We start from the raw sequence: 19023 nt of genomic DNA on the forward strand, positions 1-19023 counted from the left end.
CACTTCACTTTCTTTCTAGCCTTGCCAGTTTCCTTGGCAGTGCCTGAATATGCCACCTACTTTTGCACCCCTGCTCCATATTTTTGGTGAGTTGAAAGTAGAATTACTTGATCATGTGTGTACTTTAGAAATATCTCTCTTGGGCTTGGATGTCCGGGTAGAAGAGAGTAGAGAGGCAAGAAGGCCAGTTTGGAGGCTATTGTAGTCATCAAGTGAAAGAAAGTGAAGTGATGAGGCAGCAGTGGAAAAGAGGGATGATGAGAGAGACACTTAAAAAGCAAAATCAGTGTCATTAGGTGACGTTTGGCTATAGCGGATGAGAGTATGAGTGAGGTATCCAGAATGACTTTGAGGTTTCTAGTTCTGGAGTTCATTTCTTAGACCAATCCATGAACTCCATGGCAGGGACTGTGTCTTGTTCATTATTGTATTCCTTGTGCTGGGCAAAATCCCTGGCACAAAGTAGGCATTCAGTAAATGTTGGATGAATAAATCGTTCACCACTTTGGCAGGCTGAATATAATCAGTGAATTTGTATTCCCAGAGCACATGTTGACTGCTGTTTGGGAATGTGGTCCAAAAAGAACCTCTTTGTGGGAGAGTGTAGTGATCTGGGGATTCAACCTTTACAGGGCATAAAATGATAGGCAGTTAATTGACAGTTGGCAGTAGAGATAAAGGTAATTCATTCTTTAATTCTCAGGGTTAGAGAATGGCTTATCTCCAGAGTTGCTTTAAACTCCCAGTACTCCAGTGTGGTCAGACATTTTGGCTTGCCTTTTACAGAGGCAGAGTCTATGGTGGCCCCAGGCATGGTCTTTGATTTAATGTCTGAACTCCTGATACCTAGGTGCGCCCCCTGCAAGGTCATGTTCTTTCAGGCTAAATAACAGAAGGGTAACCTTCAGCTAGGTTCCTGAAGATGATTTCTTCCACCGGGAATCATCACTTGCCCCACTGGTTTTAAATGCGACAATTTCTTTCATCTGTATTCCTATCTTGATTAGTGAGAAATTAAATGAGCATGTAAGATTTGATTTAGATAACGACTAATTAGGAGAAAAGGCATCACTCTACTAGCAAGTCACTATTATATGCTAAGGAAATGAGTTAATATTTTTGGATGGCAAATTGATTTGTCCTCTGTTTTAAAAAATACCTTTAAAAACGCCTGATATATGTATTTTTGGCTCATTAGTAGAGCAATTTGTGTTTAAAACTTTGGATGATTTTAATAGGCATCTATTATTTCTCCTACAAGTCAAGAAGCAACCAGTTTTGGATATCATTAATATCATTAATTTATTTGTTTAATATTACTTTAATGATAATATTGCATTATTATTTTCAAACAATGTACCTTTTTTTGGCAAAAAATAAAATCTGCCATTCATAAAGCAGACCTTGGCAATAAAATGTGTCAAATCATCATTTGTGTGTGTGTGTGTGTGTGTGTGTGTGTGTATAAGATTCAATTTTCATTGTTACTGAGCCCTGACGATTCATTCTCTTCTGTTGCTGTTTGAATATGCTTTATCTGCTCTTAGAAAAGTGTAAGGATCAGGGCCTACATTAATGTTTTTTCTGTTCTTTAATGTGCTTTTTAATGTGATTTTTGACAATTTATAGTCATTAGCTAAAATTGCAGTCTAGTAAAATAACCAACATATAGAACATAATAAAGGTAATTAGAGAATCAGAGGCCCTGGAAGTGACCTTGAGGGGTTATTTAGTCCATTTCCAAATTTCAAGTCGTATGACTAATCTTCCTAAACAGTACTCTTTATCATATTATGTCTCTGCTTGAGAACCTCCATTGGTCCATTATTTCTTATGGGTCAAGCCCACAGACCTCTGCCTGCATTCAAAGCCCCTTCAAATTTGGGCCTGTCTTACCTGATAAGCTAACTATGCCCTAGATTCTAGCCTGTCTCCAACCTTGTTAGCCTTGTCCCGCTATTCCACTGGTAACAAGCACATGCCACCCATTGGCCTTTTCTTTTTATTTATTTATTTATTATAAAGATGTGGGGGTACAATTCAGGGTTAGGTATACAAACATTGATCATGCAGGTGCCCTTGTTGATGAGGTATGCCCCTCCCTCCCCTAGCAGTTTCCTCAACTGCCAATCCCCCATTGGCCTTTTCAAATCCTTTCCATTCTTCATGGTTTAGCTTAAGCCCTACCTTCTCCTGTAAGTCTTCTATTACCCCCTAGAACCTTTGGTGAGAATTTCCTCAACCAGCAAATATTGTCTTTATCACATATTTTAAAAATAGACTGCATGGAGATAATTTACAAACAATAAAATGCATTCATTTTATTTATTTATTTATTTTGAGTCGGGATCTCACTGTTGCCCAAGTTGGAGTACAATGGCGTGCTTATAGCTCACCGTAGCCTCGACCTCCTGGGCTCAGGCTATCTTTTCTCCTCAGCCTCCCAAGTAGCTGGGATTACAGGTGCATGCCACCATACCCAGCTAACGTTTTTGATTTTTCATAGAGACAAGGTCTCGCTATGTTGCCCAGACTGCTCTTGAACTTCTGACCTCAAGTGACCCTCATGCCTTGGCCTCCCAAAGTTCTGAGATTACAGGTGTGAGCAACTGTGTCTGGCCCATCCATTTTAAGTGAAGAGTTTAATAAGTTTGGACAAATGTGTATGGCCATGTAACCACTACCCCAATTAGAATATAGACTATTTCCATCATCTCAGAAAATATTCTGCATATTTTTTTATGTAGCCATATACCAACTTTAATTTTTCTCTAGCTATTTTTGTGTGTGAAAATTTGGTCTGTTGGTGTGAATTTCTTTTTAATTTGTTTACTTTAATTTTAATTAATACATACTGAATATTTACTTTGTGCCAAGAAGACTAAGAGCTTCACATGCGCAATTTCACATTATTTTTGTAATAACTCTGTAAGGTAAGTACTATTGATGATCTCATTTTTATAGATAAGGGCAAAAAGTCAGGTAGCACTTGAATAACCTACCCTTGCTTGCACAGCTAGCAAGTTGTGGGGCTAGGACTAAATTGTAAAAAACTTGACCTGAGGGCCATAAGTGCTTTTGCTCTTTTCTGCCTAATAGTGCCTGTGATGATTGAGACGTCCAGACTATTAATATTTACTGACTTGGAATAAAGATCCAATAGAACGGACACATTGATAACCCCATACATACTCTCGGTTTTTTACTTCCAATGGACAACGATCTGGCCTGGAATGGGATCTCCAAGTGAATGTGGTGAACCTAGAACATCACAGCAAAGAAGAGCTGAAGTCTCAGTCCTGGTGGGGGGTGGCAAAGGGAAACCAAGAGCCGTCTAAATGTCAGGTCTTCAAATGAAGCCAGCAAAAAGCAAGAACTGGGACCAAAGGAAAGAGTCTGCGATGAAAGTCAAGAAGCCCAAGTCACAGGTAGCCATGCCTGAAGAAATCCTCTAACATAAGAGTATGCCTCAGGAGAGAACCTTCTGTGGACCGTCTGTGGTTAGCCTCTGGGAAGAGAAGTAACTGGTAAAGATGCCCAGTTTGGATACACATGGGAATAATTCCCATGTGAAAAAAGCTTCTATAGCTCAAATATCCTCTTCAGTTGTAGAACACAGAAATGGATCCAATGTGCAAGAAAGACATTGTCACAAAATAATTAGAAATAAATTATTTCATAATTCCTTCAAGTGAGACATCTACTTGTACGTCTTCAAGATCTTTGGAAATAGATTTCTTATGGTATTTTATAACATTTTTCCAAGATAAAAGTTAAGAATATGATGTAAAATTTTCAGGGCCACCTGTCTCCACTCCTTTTTTTTTTTTTTTTTGAGTTGGAGTCTCACTCACTCTGTCACCCAGGCTGGAGTGCAGTGGCATGCAGGGCTCTGGTGATCCTTCCACCTCAGCCTTCCAAGTAGCTGGAACTACAGGTGCACGCTGCCATGCCCGGCTATTTTTTTTTTATTGTACAGACGAGGTCTTGCCAAGTTACCCAGGCTGGTCTCGAACCTGCAGACTCAGGCAATCCACTCGCCTTGGCCTCCCAAATTTCTGGAATTACAGGCTAAGCCACTGAACCTGGCCCACTCCCTTTTTAAAATAGAGACTGACACAAAGTTTTTTGCTAGTGTTCTCAGTCTACAATCTTCATTAATTCATTACTATGTGCACAGGGGTGAATGGGATCGACAGGGCATCCCAAAGGTGATGGGAGTCATTCTCTGCTCTTCAGGAACTTACAGTCTAGGAAAAGAGATTATAGTACGAAGGTACTTTTTAATCCTTCAAAATAAATGGGAACTAGCAGCCCTGTAATGACTTCAGTTAATTTTTTTTAGCATCTGGGAATGCAAGTAATTAAGCCCTAAAGAGCCGAACCTTTCTGGCTTATTTGAATAGCCAATTGCTAAGTCTTCTCCTTATCTCCATCCCAAGCGATATTGCTTGTCTCTATTCCCATTTCCCAGCTGAGTTCCATTTTTACAAAAAAAAAAAAAAATGATGAGCACTCTTCTTTGACTACTGTGGTCCACAATTACTTATCCTCATCCCTTATATCTAGTAAAGGGGCTATTTTCCTTCTTTTGTACCTAATATATTTAAAGAATGCTTCTCTATTTACTATGTTTTTGTAGGTTACATCTCTTTTTAAAATTTTTATTTTCAAGTCGGGGTCACTCTGTCACCCAAGTTGGAGTGCAGTGTCATGATCACAATGAGTATGGCTCATGGAAGCCTCGACCTCCTGGGCACAGGTGATGCTTCTACCTCAGCATCCCGAGTAGCTAGGACTACAGGCAGGCACCATCACGCCCAGCTAGTTTATTTATTTGTTTGTTTTTTCTAGGGATGAGGTTTCACTATGTTGTCCAGGCTGGTCTCAAACTCCAGCGCCCCAGCAATCTACCTGCCTTGGCCTCCCAAGGTGCTGGGATTACAGGTGTGAGCTACCGCACCCAGCCTGCATCTTATTTCTTGAATTGACTTTTCTGCTTTTATTCATATTAGTATGTACCAGTTATTGATTTACCTCCTTACTCATTTGCTCTTGGTGTTACTTTTATATAGGCAACTTGGGATTCAGTTCCCAGGGTGATTCTTTGTTTAGTTGATGAGAATTCCCTCTATTTTTTTTTTTTTAAATTTCTGTGTGCTTTTTTCTTTCACAAACATGTCCATGCATTGAAATTGTTATATTTCATTATTGCCATTTCATTTAGACATGTCTAACTCTCCTGATCTTCTTTGTTCCTTATGATTTCTTGTGGGTTTTATTTTAAAGCTGGTCTGTGAGTTATATAAAATTTACTTTAAGCAAAATATCTTTTCCTTTGGCATATATTTATCTCCTTCCTGGTTTGGATATTCTAAATTTATAATCAGTTTATGGATGTTTTATTTCCTCAAATCTATAGCTAAACTAACTCTTGGACCCTAGATCAATTGTACTGGTTCATTGATTAACCAGGCTATAATAACTGAGAGGAAGGGTGATATTGCAGTATACCCACTTATATTTGGATATAACATATATATTTCTTCATGACATCTGACATGTTTCCCAACACATTCTCATTTGAGGTTTTATTCCTTTAAAGATTTTTGACTAAACTGATTTTTGAGGTTGTGGAAGTTTATAAAATGATGAGACTTGACCAACTGAGGGAAGGGACACACTGTGCAAGCTCTAAATTACTTTATAAATTATCATATCAAAGGCAAACCAAACTGGTGTCTGGTAATTCAAAGAGTCATTCCTGGGCATATGCAGGTACATCGAGCAACAACATGTTACCTTCTAACGTCTAAGCAACTCATAGCACTTCACAGAGAAAAGACCTGAGTTCTATTATTTTACAACTCCCACTAGCTAGAGCTGGTGGAAATAGGAGCATTACTAATAGCCACCTTGCCAAGTAAATTCAGCCATTTCTGAAAACTGGAAGTCATGGTCAGTGCAAATTTAGAAACACAAAGGATTGTATCTGTAACAATTAATTTTATGAACTTATTTAAACACAGATATTTTAAACACATACTACTTAGGCATCAGCTTACCAAGAAAGTAAATGAAACCTTGCTAAATGAACAGGGACTTGGTATACAAATAGTACCTGCTACATAGGAGCTTTCATATCTACACGTGTGTCCCAACCAACCTTGTTTAAATTTAGATTAGCCACTCTTCCCTAAGGGGCCTCTTTCCCTTCTTGGTCCAGTAAACTGCATCAGTTCCTACTGCTAGGATGGCATTACATTTTGTAACCTCATGTAAAAAGAACACAGTGAGCTAGAATTAGCTCTGTTTTTTTTTTTTTTTTTTTCTGAAGCTAATCATAAAGCCTTTAAGCTTAGACCATATTCAAAATGAGTTTAAGGCTTGTATATGAGATTGACATTTATAGGAGATAAATCTGAACTCTGTGTCTCCAGACCCAAAATTTTATTTTGACATTAAATATCACCTTTCCAGCCGGGCTCGGTGGCTCAGCCTGTAATCCTGTGCTTTGGGAGGCTGAGGTGAGTATATTGCCTGAGCCCGCGGGTTCGGGACCCACCTGGGCAACTTGGTGAGACCTCATCTCTACAATAAATCAAAAAAATTAGCCGGGCGTGGTAGTGCGCGCCTGTAGTTCCAGCTACTTGGAAGGCTGAGGCGGCAGGATCTCCAGAGCCCAGCAGGTCAAGGCTGCGGTGGCCAGGAGCGGCCACTGCACTCCAGTCTGGGCGACAGAGTGAGACTCCAACTCAAAAAAAAAAAAATCACCTTTCCATCCAGTACTATAAATTGCAGGGCTGTATTAGGCTTGGTGATATGTATTATCTGCACTCTCCTTTGCTACTCTTGTCAGCAGCTCCCTTGAGAAGGGTGAAGTGAAGAGCTTGGAGTCAATATCCTCGACTCCAACAGTGATGTCATAGGAGACAAAACTTGATGAATTTCATTCTTAAATTCAGAAAAGAAAACTTGGACACATACAAGGGCATGATCAACTGAAATTCCTAGGGAAATAAGATACTGTAATAAAAATAAATTTTCTGGTGACTTAGAGCTAACTTGTCTCCCCTCCTTTTGAAAAACTCCAATTCTTGAAAAGCTGTCTAAAATGCCTGAATATGCTTTCTAGCCTTACTTCAGTAAGACTTACTGAACTTTATTTTACTGAAGAGCTTATGAAACTTTGGGGTAGGTATCCTTAGATCTCATATATACATTTTTTTCATCCCACCTAGCTAGCTGCTTTACTGTGCTCATTTATGGTATACTGGGTATTTATATCTGCTAATCCCTTTAGACAGTTAGCTCCTCGGGGTTAAGGACCAAATATCTCTTATTCAAAGTTGTAACTTCAGCATGTAACACAGCACCTGGTGCGTAGAATGTGTGTTTGACTGGGCCCTCTGAGAAGCAGATGCTAATTGGATAAGCACCGAATCCAATATGGAATTAGGTGTGCAAGGAATTTATTAGGTAAAACACTTAAGAACATAAATGTGAAGAAAGCTGAGGGAGCTGAAAGGGCCATCAGACCTTGGTGCAGGTCTGACTTCTGTGGAGGAGAGAGGAGAGGAAGGAAGGTTGAGTAGGAAGAATCTTGACTGCAGTGCAGTTTTAGGAAAGTTTTGGCAAGGTCAGTGTGGCGGGGGGGCGTGTCTTCAGCCCAAATTTCCCTGTGGGCAAAGTCCTGGATTACAAGATTTAGTATCTTTGTCATGTGCAGTCGTTGGCTGGGAGCAGACCTTAGGGACTGTGGCCTAGGCACAATGTAGTGGTGAATTCAGAGGGCAGCAGCTGGGACCATGAGTCAATTACACTCTCCATAGTAAGAGATCTGAGATGTACATTTTTCATGGCCACCACAAAAGGAGCTCAATAAATGCTTATTGAAAAGAGAGTTTGAGTGAAACATGAGTTGCAGAGAGGAAGGAGATTGGGCTTAATATTCATTGAGCCTTAATATTTGCTAGTATTGGTGGAGGATATAAAATCATGGGATTTTCTCTCAAATCTCTCATCTCTCCTCAAATGTTGCCTTATGAAAGAAGCCTTCCCTAACTACCCCATATAAAACAGAATAGTCCCTGCAGTCACAACATTCCACATTTTCCTTACTTTACTTTTTTTATTTTTTAAAATAGAGGTGGGGTGGGGAGAGTCTCACTATGTTGCCCAGGCTAGTCTTGAACTGGATTGCTCAAGCAATCCTTCTAACTTGGCTTCTCAAAGTGCTAGGATTACAACTGTGAGCCACCATTCCCAGCCTGACTTTACTTTTTAAAAACTAAAAAGTTTTATTGATATAACAGCTTATAATTGATATGTAATAAACTGTACATACTTTAAAGGTATAAGTTGATAATCTTGCCATATGTATGCACCCATGAAACCATCATTACAACCAAGATAGTGAACATACCCATCAGCTCTCACACTTTCCTCACTGCCTTTTGTAAGCCCTTCTTCCCATTCCTCCCTGCCCTCCATCTCCACCAACAACCGCTGAACTGCTTTCTGTCATTATGGATTAGTTTCCATTTTCTTGACTTGTACACAGATGGTACCATAGAGTATGCACTTCTTCTGATCTGGCTTCTTTCACTCAGCATAATGTTTTTGAAGTTCATCCATGTGGTTGCGTGGATCAATAATTCATTCCTTTTTATGGCTACACAGAATTCCATAATATGGATATACCACAATTTGGTTTTCCTTCTTTACTTTGTTTTATTTTCTCTATAGTATTTGTCACCACTTGACATTATGTTTATATTTTTCTCCAAAAATATAAGCTCCTGAGGGCAGGGATTTTGCTTCGTATACTGTTACAACCACAGTGCTTGGCTTTTAGTAGTAAATACTTGTTGAATGACTTACATCTTGCTCTAGACCTTTAGATAAAACAACAATATAGCTTTGCTATGATATTGATGTCTTGATCACTTATCCTGAAAAGCAACATTGGATTGGCCAGACACATCTCATTTGGAAAGCATAACTGGAATTTTGAAAATTATTTCTTGGTTGTCTTATCATTCATAAATTATAATCAGGAAAAATAAATTATAGGAGTGAAGATTGATCTTTTAACAGACAAATTAAATATCAGTGTTCAATGATGTATATTTGTTGCTATAAATTAGTTTATGCAGAATTTATGAGTCAAGCCTAGGCAATTAATTCTGATGGTTATACAAAAAGAATCAGTCATAAGGACAATTGGGAGAAAGCAAGGATTAGTTAAGATACATCCTCATTTTGAATAATCAAGATGTTACTGTATTTTAAAAGAAATGCATTGTTTTACTCTGTTTGCCTCATGTGTGTGTATGTATGTGTGTGTGACATTTTGCTTATTGAAATATGAAAACCTTGTTTGTTTCAGGATCAGATTTGCAAGTATGCCTCCCCAAGGGCCCAACATGCTGCTCAAGAAAGATGGAAGAAAAATACCAACTAACAGCACGATTGAACATGGAACAGCTGCTTCAGTCTGCAAGTATGGAGCTCAAGTTCTTAATTATTCAGAATGCTGCGGTTTTCCAAGGTGAGTTCTGGGGATCATTTTAGATGTGCTGCTCAATGGCATCATTATTTGGGTCCTGGGTTTTCAAATGCTAAGTATAATTTATAAATTACCATTCCAGTATTAATGCTTGATAAAAAAAAATCTCCCAGTGAGAAATTCTGGTTAAGGAGAAACACAGTTTTTGGAGAAGCTTCATTTCAATCTTTGAAAAGGTGGATATTGTAAAAAATCATTGTCCAAGGGCGTTCTGTTACCCGTTTATAAAGGCTATAAATCTCTGCAAAAAATGTATAATACTTTCTCTCAGCTAGTCCATAAAACTTATTTCAAAACAGAAAAAAAGTTTTCTTAAATATTGAGCCCAGTTTTCTCTAGGAGTGAGTAATATACTTGTGGAACACATATGAACTCCTTCTGACCATTGGGACCATCTCCATTTAAGAGGAAGAAACTGGCTTGTTGGCCTGATATTGTTCCATTTTTGTGAGTGATTACCTCTCCTCTCTTTGTGTATCTTAGTTCTTACCACACCTGTGTATGACTGTGAAAAGCTGTTGTGGCATTGCCAGAGTGGGTGGGCACTCCTTGCTAACTTGTAGTACTGTCATAACAAGATGGGGAGTACCTCCCTAAATTCAAAGCCCCAGCTAGGGAGATGATGGTGGTGGTGGTAGTGGTAATAAGCAAGCACTTACATAGCAGTATATACTAGGTACTCTCTGAAGTGCTTTACACATATTCATTCATTTAATTCACACAATATGTTTATGAGTAGGCATTAGTATCCCCTTTTTATGAATAAAGGCACAGAATAGTTAAATAACTTGCCCAATATTACACAACTAATAAATAAATGGTGAAGGCAGGACCTGAATCCAGGTGGCCTGGCTCTTAGTCTATGCTTTTAACTACTTTAGTAGGCTGCCTCCTATGACTGGGAATTTAATTATTGCTATTGGGCGTTCTTCCATCCCTCCTCAAGCAAATGAAATCAGCTGCTTTTTTCTTGTCCCACAAAGAGTGTATTGGGTCAGATAGAAAAATAACACTTCTGAGTACTCGACATTGCAAAGCTTAGGTTTATGGCACCTTTGCAAGAATTAACCTCTTTGAATTGTAAGGTGGGTTGATTATAGCTTATTTTGTGTAATAAGCTTATTTTGTATAATTAAATTCGTAGAATTAGCTAAGAAAATTGTTCAAATTAGTGAATAAAGCATACACTCTCAACAGTTTCTTGGGTCAAAGCCACAGGGAATGTTAGGTTGATTATGTGAAGTATAATATATAAGCTTGAAGTATTTGTTAACCTATTTATGTAGTCAGACTCTTGTGAAGAGTTTGTTGAGACTAACAATTTGGCTATAGAATGAATAATTTAGGCTGATTTTAAAAATACATGTACCATTCATGTACTTCCTAGTTTGGTTTTGGAGTTGATCTGCTGGATGAAAGTGGGGTGATAGGAAGTGATGTGATGTGAGAATTGGGTTGAAGTGAAGAGCTGAATCTTACTCTTTTTTTTTTCTTTCTTTCCTTCTTTTTTGTTTTTCCAAGTTGGAGTCTCACTTTGTCACCCAGTCAGGAGTGTAGTGGCACGCACATGGCCACTGCAACCTCTACCCGCTGGGCTCAGGTGATCCTGCCACCTCAACCTTCCATGTAACTGGAATTACAGGCACGTGCCACCACACTTGGTTAATTTTTTTATTTATTGTAGAGATGAGCTCTCGCCAAGTTGCCTAGGCTAGTCTTGAACCCGTGGACTCAGGCAATCCTCTCACCTCAGCCTCCCAAAGTGCTGGGATTACAGGCGTGAGCCACCGTGCCTGGCCTGAATCTTACTCTTTAGGGCATCAAAATGCCTCTTTAGAATGGAGTATTAGTGATTTTTAAAAAAAAATTCTCAGAATTACCAAGCTCACAGATGTTATCTTACAACCATTGTCTTGCTGGAGGAGAGTGGTAGAGTGATCACACTGATATTCTAGCATGATGAGTAACTGATATGGCTGTCCATCTGAGGGCCTTGGGTGTCAGCATTCATCACTGTGTCCAGTTCTACATTTTACATATGTGTTTTCTAGATCTGGAACAACATGAAACTAGGAAAGAAAGGAAGTTCTGACACAATTTTGATTGGATTATCTTTCAGGTATGGCTTCTGTAGCATGGAGGCTGAACCAGGGGGCGAAAATTGGGGGTAGACCTGTGACCAGGGGGCGAAAATTGGGGGTAGCACCTACTAGTTCTTTCTCTCCCTGTTTCTCTTTGTTCCTCCATCGTTTTCTCTTCTTCCTCCCACCCTGTCTCTCTCTCTCACTCTCACACACACATACACTAATATACATTTTTTCTTGAATTGTGGGGATAAGTAGGACAACCCTAGCAAAGGAACACAGACAGCTGAATACTGTCTGAGCTCATTACTGCTGGTGTCCTTTACCTTGTCAACTATACTCATTCTTGATTTGGTTTCATTATCTTTTCTCATCATTTTCCTGTCTCACTTTTAGAAAACAGTAAACCCCATGAGAAAAAATGGAGCATGGTCCCAGATCTCAAAGCACTTATACCATGTTTGGGGACACATTGCTCCCAAATCTTTTCTATAATAAACATTTGGAGAGATAAGGCTCAAAACCAGGGACCACTACAAGATGCTGTATCATTAACTGCCAAGAAAAAGAGAGCATCCACTTCTTTTTTTTAAAAACTACCGACTATTCCAATGAATTGAAATTGGGGGGAGCAAAATTTTTTTCTCTAAAATATATCCTTTTCTCAAGATTCTGGTAGACCAAATTATTAAGAACATTGCCCCAATGCTTCGCTCATATGAAATTTGATGAGGCAGCTTTTGTGAGCTATGTTCTCTACCACGTGAAGTTGAAGAAATCTCATCTTGATCTTGGTCTAGATCCACAATCTCTTTAGGATTCCTTCACTTGTCCACATTGAGGATATTTAAGCCATGAGTGCTTTCCTCAAATATGTGCACAGTTCCACGAGCAATCCTTACTGCCTCGATTTGGATTTTATGTCTTAGTTTGCAGGAAGCCTTTGCTCTCATAAATGAGCCTGGGGCCCTTTGCTACAGTGGTTGGAGTGCTCTATTGCTAATGTTGTTTTGATAATGATTGAAGCGTTTTTAAAAAGTTGTTCTTTATTTTCAATCTTTGCATTGCCTCGTTTCCAAAATTTAATTTACTTAGATGTGCTTAGTAAAATGGGACAGCACAATCATTTTTTTGTTTCTGCTTAATTAATTCTTTTTGAAAAACTCCACTGAAAGTACAAGTTCCTTTCTCTTTCTCTTTTTCTTCTGCCCTACCTTATAATAATTATGAGGATAATAATGATAGTGAAGATTTATTAAATGCCTACTATACGATGCTTACTTTTACATAATTATCTCATTTAATTTCCCCAGCAGCCCTATGAGGTCTGTACTGTAATTATCTCCATTTTACAGATGAGGAAACTCATTGATACCACAGCTTCTTCCGAGCCATCATGTGGCATGACTTTCCTTGTTCTTAGTGTGCTTGAGGTAAAACAAAATTAAGAAGTTGTAGGGTTTGTGGTCCTTGTGAAGAAAAATGGGATAGCATTCTGAATTTGTCATCTCATCTCTACCACCTCTACACCTTTAAGTCTTGAATTCTGTTTTCTTTGTAGCATTTCATTATGACTTTCAACCTTGTACTTTCAGGAAATATTTGGGGTATGTCTAGATATTTTCTGTATGCCAGATGATTCTAGTCTTCTCCCAGGTGCCACTGACTTTCAGTGAGAATAGACTCTTCAGAATGCAGCAACACTTTGCTTTTTCTAAAAGTTGCCTCTTCCACAACTTGAACTCTCTTTCTCAGAAAGGAAAATAGTGGCTAAGTAGAAAACATCTCTGCACACCTCAACTGCCATGAAACTCCTGTCTGTGAAAAGTATAGAATATAGAATACCTGCTTGTATAGAGTATAGTTTCATCTGAAAGCTCTTTGGGTCTTTCTTTAGAGCCTACATTTATGCATAGTCTTTAGAGTTTATTTATTTATGCATAGTCTTTAGAGTTCTACATTTATGCATCGTCTTTGTAAGCTTGACTTTATGGCTTTCTAGTCAGTAACAGATAAGCAGTTAAATAGAAGGGCTGGAAGTTAAATGGAAGACTGCTGGGGGGCGGTACATATGAGTAGCAAGATGTACAGGTAACATTAAGGTGGAGGACCTAAAAGTGGACTCAGCAACTCACTACATGTGGCTGTTGGGGACATTTAATAAAGGGGGATATCCCTCCATGCCTCAGTAGCCCCTGTAGTCCAACAATTGATGTTCATAATGATGGTTGTGAGTCAATAAGAAAAGATCAAATTATGCTCACTGTCCCTTTAAAAAATATTTCCGTTTTAAATGGCTAAAAAGAATTTTTGGTTCTTAAGGGTAATGGAAGAAACACTGGACTTGGAGTCAGAAAATCTAAGTTCTGATTCTAGATCTGCATTTATGAACTTTATGATTTGGGGCAGCTATTTAGACCCCACTAAACTCAATTTTCTTGTCTGTAAAATGGGAATACAAATTACAGTTCTGCTTATCTTGTAAAGTAGAAATAACATGTGAAAATGTCTTGAAAACAGTAAAACACTATATGCATGCATTATCTAGACAGTTAATTTATGTGGGCCACTTCGCCCCAGGTAGTGCCAAGTAAATGACACATTATCGTTAGAGACATCAATCTCTATACGGCTGGAGTTCATGAGATACTTTAGCAACTTTTGCCACATACAGATGATATATATACAAACAGCTCCAGTGCACATAGGCAAAGGACTCTGAAAAGGTTTATTTTATGCACTCTTGGATGTGAAGCTATGCTGTTTGAAACGTCAATACTGCCAGGAGCGATCCTTTCTTCAACTTCCTGAATCTTCTCTTCTGGCCAGTATCTAGTATGTTTCACATTCAAACAAGCAGCTAGGTCAAGATGGGTTTGTTGTGTTCACGCCATATTTTAATTGCATTTCCTGGTCCACTACCATGGCAAAGGGAAGGAAAAGGTGGGTCTAAGTTGCTCCTCACTCAGTGTTGGCATGCTTGCTTTCTTCTACCTGCTTTCTACAGAGGCAGGAGGGCCGTGTTTCTGTGCTTCTTCTATTGCTCCTCTCTCTTGTTTTCTGTTTCCATCAGCTCTTGGCACTTTTTATACTCTTTTCTGTCAGATTCTTGTCTCTCCCAATCCCCCTAAATAAAATTGACCTTGGTTAGAACACCCTTTTCCATCAGCTCAGAGCAATTTCTCCAGTCATTTCTGCTTGAAATAACTGTTTAGGGACATTATTCAAGCAAAGCTTTTTTCCTTCACAGTTAATATGTGACTAAATAATTGCTTGAATGTTGATAAACATGTTTTTGAGATTCAATCATTTGTTAATTTAGTTTTTATAATGTAGTGCGGGTTTTAAGTGAGTACTGAGCCATTTTTCTCCATTTCACAATTCTTTCCCCCTGACTAGCCTGACAGTTCTGCCCACGCTCCAGCTCCATTCAGGCTTAACCCCATTGCGTCCCTGAGTCAAACTGCGGGCCAGTTTGTCACAACCCTTTCTTGGTTGAAAATAATGTACAGGAGAGAATAATTACACTGATGTCTAATTGGAACTTAATTCATTTACCAGAGCTAAATATAATAGCATTAAACTGAATAGAAGAATTTTGGGAACCATGAGTGAGGTTATATATCCTCAAAAATGTAAATTATTAATCAAACCACTCATCTGTACAGCAAAGCTCTAGTAATCCCATTATAAAAGGGTGAATTTCTCTTCACAGCCCAGAAGATGCTGGTTTTAATTAGTGGACTTTTATGGCACCGGCTCAAAGGCATATTTTGGTTACAAAGTTTTTTAAAAATGCAATTCTTTAATTATTAGTGCTATTGGAAAAACAACTGGAAACTGGGTGTTTAAAGTCATTTCAGATTTAAACTAAGAACTTGTGGATTCAATCCAGTTTCAAAATTATGTGGCTCTTGCAGAGCTAGAGGCTGGGGGAGTTATAAACCTTTCCTGTGCCCTCTATTGATTAGAAAAGTCAGTCATTAGGCTGAAAACGGTTTAATGAAAAGAGCTTAGAAAAATGACTCAGTGCGTAGGCAGAGACTGTTCTGGGGCCAATGGTGAGGTGAGGAGATTATACAAATGAACCCTTTACTCCAACCAATGGCCCTTGATTCTATAGGACTCTGAACTCACCCCCTCTTGCTGTCATCATCACTGCCCACCTTTCTCACTAATGGGCTCAACAAAGCAAATTAAAGGATATTGTCCCTGCCCTCTAGAAGCTTCCAGGAAAAATACCGCTTTTACCTAGAGTGAGTACTCCCCACCCCTCCCCCACTGGGAGTTGTTTACTTACTGAAAACATATGTTCCTCCCCTTCTTTCTGTCTCACTGAGTTGCCATACCTGATATTGGAGTAATGAAGCATATGTTTGAGAGATGTGAATTCTCCTGTCAGTTGAGTGGAGGTAGAAACAATTTCCCTCTAAGCTGGAAGTGGTAATGTAGAAATTAAAAGCACCTATCCTTGTGCTGCCTGTGAGATGCTTCCAGGTGCTAAGGTATGCACTCCTCCTACTCCTTTCTTTTCCTTCACCCTACCTTTCAGTCCCCAGGTCTTATTTCTTCTTTCATACTTCCTCACGTCATTTTTCTACGTTCCGTTCCCCCTTGCCCTCTCTGGGTCTCAGTGGTCTCACTTATCACATGCTTAGGTCTTCTGATTTTAGTTCCTCTGATTTCATTTCCAGGCTCTACCGGCTCACATCTAGACTACCAGCAAAGGTACAACCTCCTTTGTTTCCCAGTTCAGCACTGGAGTGTAACAATCAAGAGTGCAGGCTCTGGGGGCATTTTGGCTGGATTGGAATGAGTCTGGGCAGGGGTAGACAGGCTGATGTGGCAAGAAGAAAGTTGAGGGCTAGCCAGGTGCAGTGGCTCATGCCTGTAATCCCAGCACTTTGGGAGTTGAAGGCAAGAGGGCTGCCTAAGTCCAGGGGTTTGAGACCAACATAGGCAACATGAAGAGACCTCGTTTCTATTTAAAAAAATTAGCTGGGTGTGGTGGTGCACACCTGTGGTTTCAGCTACTTGGAAGACTGAGGCAGAAAGATCACCTGAGCCCGGCAGGTCAAGGCTGTGGTGGCCATGGATGTGGTACTGCACTCCAGCCTGGGCGACAGAGTGAGACTCTGACTAAAAAAAAGAAAAGAAAAAGAAAGTCTAGGATTTAGATGAGGGTCAGAAATCTCTTCTGTGAATGTGTACTAAGTCAGTGAGAGGTAATAAAATTCCCTGTTCTAGAGTATTTTGCTTGTATCATTTCATTTAAACCTCACAACAACCCATGAGGTGGATACTTTGTCAGCCACATTTTAAAAGGGAAGTGGAGGCTTAGCGAGGTTAGCCAACTTGTCTAAAACGGCACAGTCAATAAATGCCAGAAACAGGAACTGAACCCAGGAAGTACACCTCCACATCCTATGCCCTTAACACGGAGGCTGTGTGTGTTATATAGCCACTGTGTATTTTGTTTCACGGTCATGGGCATTCTCTTCAATTCTAGCTTTCTTCCTTGCAAGGGAATTCTATTGTATTTAATTTTTAAAAATTTTGCTGGTCAAGTAGCTACCTGTCTGAAGGCAGGTATTGTGGGGGATTCAAATATAAAAACTACCTCATATCTACCTTCAGGTAGCTCAAAATTCAGAAACCAAGACATTTATACACAAATAACTTGGATACAAGGCATTCTGAGAGAAATGCGAGAAAAACTTTAGCAGTTTGCTATGGGTAGTAGGGGTGGATCCAGGTTTTGTGGGGCTCAAATTTCGGAGCCCTCTAAGAAAAAGAAGACAAAATACAAATTACAAAATGCCTGTGGCTCTTCTGGGAGGGGGGCAGGTTAAGCGCACGTCCCGGTAGCTTAACTTCCATTAGCTTCACAGAAAATCCACTTCTGTATGCGAGTGTGGAGTTGGAAAAGATCAATTCCAACTAGAGGGTAGAGGTTCTTGGAGAAGGTGGACTGTATGAATTCTCCAGATAGATGTGGGCTCTTGATCAAAGAGAAGGGCAGGTGAGGAAGTTAGACAAATTAATGCACATCTTTTTCTCAATGAAATTCAAATTATTGATTACCTATTAGATACCTGCACACTCTGGCTAGCACCATAACCTTTCACGCAGCCTTCCCTCTTGAAAGGGCCAAGCACCTCGGATAACTGCAGAGGGCATAGTGTGATGGGCATGTGCTCTGGCTTCAGGCAGATTGGGGTCTAAGTCCCAGCTCTGCTCTTTCCTCTCTTTATGGCTAAGGGCGTGTCACTTCTCTCTGAGCCATTAATTAAAGAAGGTTATCATATGAGGACTGTAAAGAGCTCAGCCCTATGCTGGCCCTTAGGAATCAAGTGCATGGTAGCCACTGCTTTTTATTATTCCCTCTTGTACATTTATAAGAATAATTGTGTATGAAATATAATATCTTTGCAATATTAAGTGTCACTTATCTAGTACAAGTACATTTTAAAATGCTTTTTATGTTTTGATATAATTAATGTCAAAGTGCTCTAAATGCTCACTCATAATCCTTTCATTCAGAGATAACCACTTATAGCATTGTTGTGTGTTTTCTTCTTTCTCTCTGTGTGTATATATATATGTATATTTAAAACTACTTGGTATACAGTTTCCAAGTGGTCCCCTAGTGGTCTGAATGAGTTAATGTAGTCTCTAGATCTAACTAGCAAAGAAAGCCTTTGGTTCCACTGGGTTGCATTAGGAGGAGAACAAAAATGTTGAAAGGAAATCATAATGTGTGTGATTTTCCTCTCCTTTGGTTGAAGTGCTTTAGCATTAGTTCTGAACCCGATTAACTGAAATATAATCGTTGGATTAGATCAGAGTCCACTCCCTTCCCTCTCTTGGGAACCTGTGCTTTTGCTTTCCAGCATTTATCAAGTGTGCAGTAGTACATGTATATGTGTGGCTATTTGATTAGCAAGGGTCTCCTTTATTGGAGTATGCATTCTCTGTGGGTCGGCCTTTTGTCTTTTTTGCCACACCCTTGTATCCTCAGGTGAGATAGTAGACAGTAAATGTTTGAATGTGTACACACACACACACACACACACACACACACACACACACACACACACACACGTAGAGTAAGTAGTAGAAACAGATTTCTAACTCTTCCTGTTTTCCTGCCACAACTGCTACTATGGCCAAACAGAAAAGGTAAATCCTCTTGCCTGCAGCATTTGCTTTTAGGTTTTAAAATCTACTCATATGTAAGATTTTTTTTTTTTTTGAGTTGGAGTCTCACTCTTCTCGCCTAGGCTAAAGGAGTGCAGTGGCACACTCATGGCCACTACAGCCTCGACCTGCTGGACTTAGGCGATCCTTCCACCTCAGCCTTCCAAG

At 39.4% G+C, this 19023-nt stretch overlaps 1 protein-coding gene across 1 annotated transcript in view; it reads left to right on the plus strand.

Moving 5' to 3' along the window:
• LOC103255428 (glypican-3-like) overlaps window positions 1-19023 on the plus strand; it is a gene marked incomplete at its 3' end in the record, with an annotated part of 83993 nt that overhangs the window by 22677 nt on the left and 42293 nt on the right. Inside the window, exon 2 of the mRNA XM_008053371.2 lies at window positions 9392-9553. Coding sequence (XP_008051562.1) covers window positions 9392-9553 — 162 coding nt within the window. The remainder of the gene's footprint in view (window positions 1-9391; window positions 9554-19023) is intronic.

This window comes from Carlito syrichta, unplaced genomic scaffold (genome assembly GCF_000164805.1).
Source record: "Carlito syrichta isolate Samal-C Ts95f unplaced genomic scaffold, Tarsius_syrichta-2.0.1 Scaffold288125, whole genome shotgun sequence".
Lineage (NCBI taxonomy): Eukaryota > Metazoa > Chordata > Mammalia > Primates > Tarsiidae > Carlito > Carlito syrichta.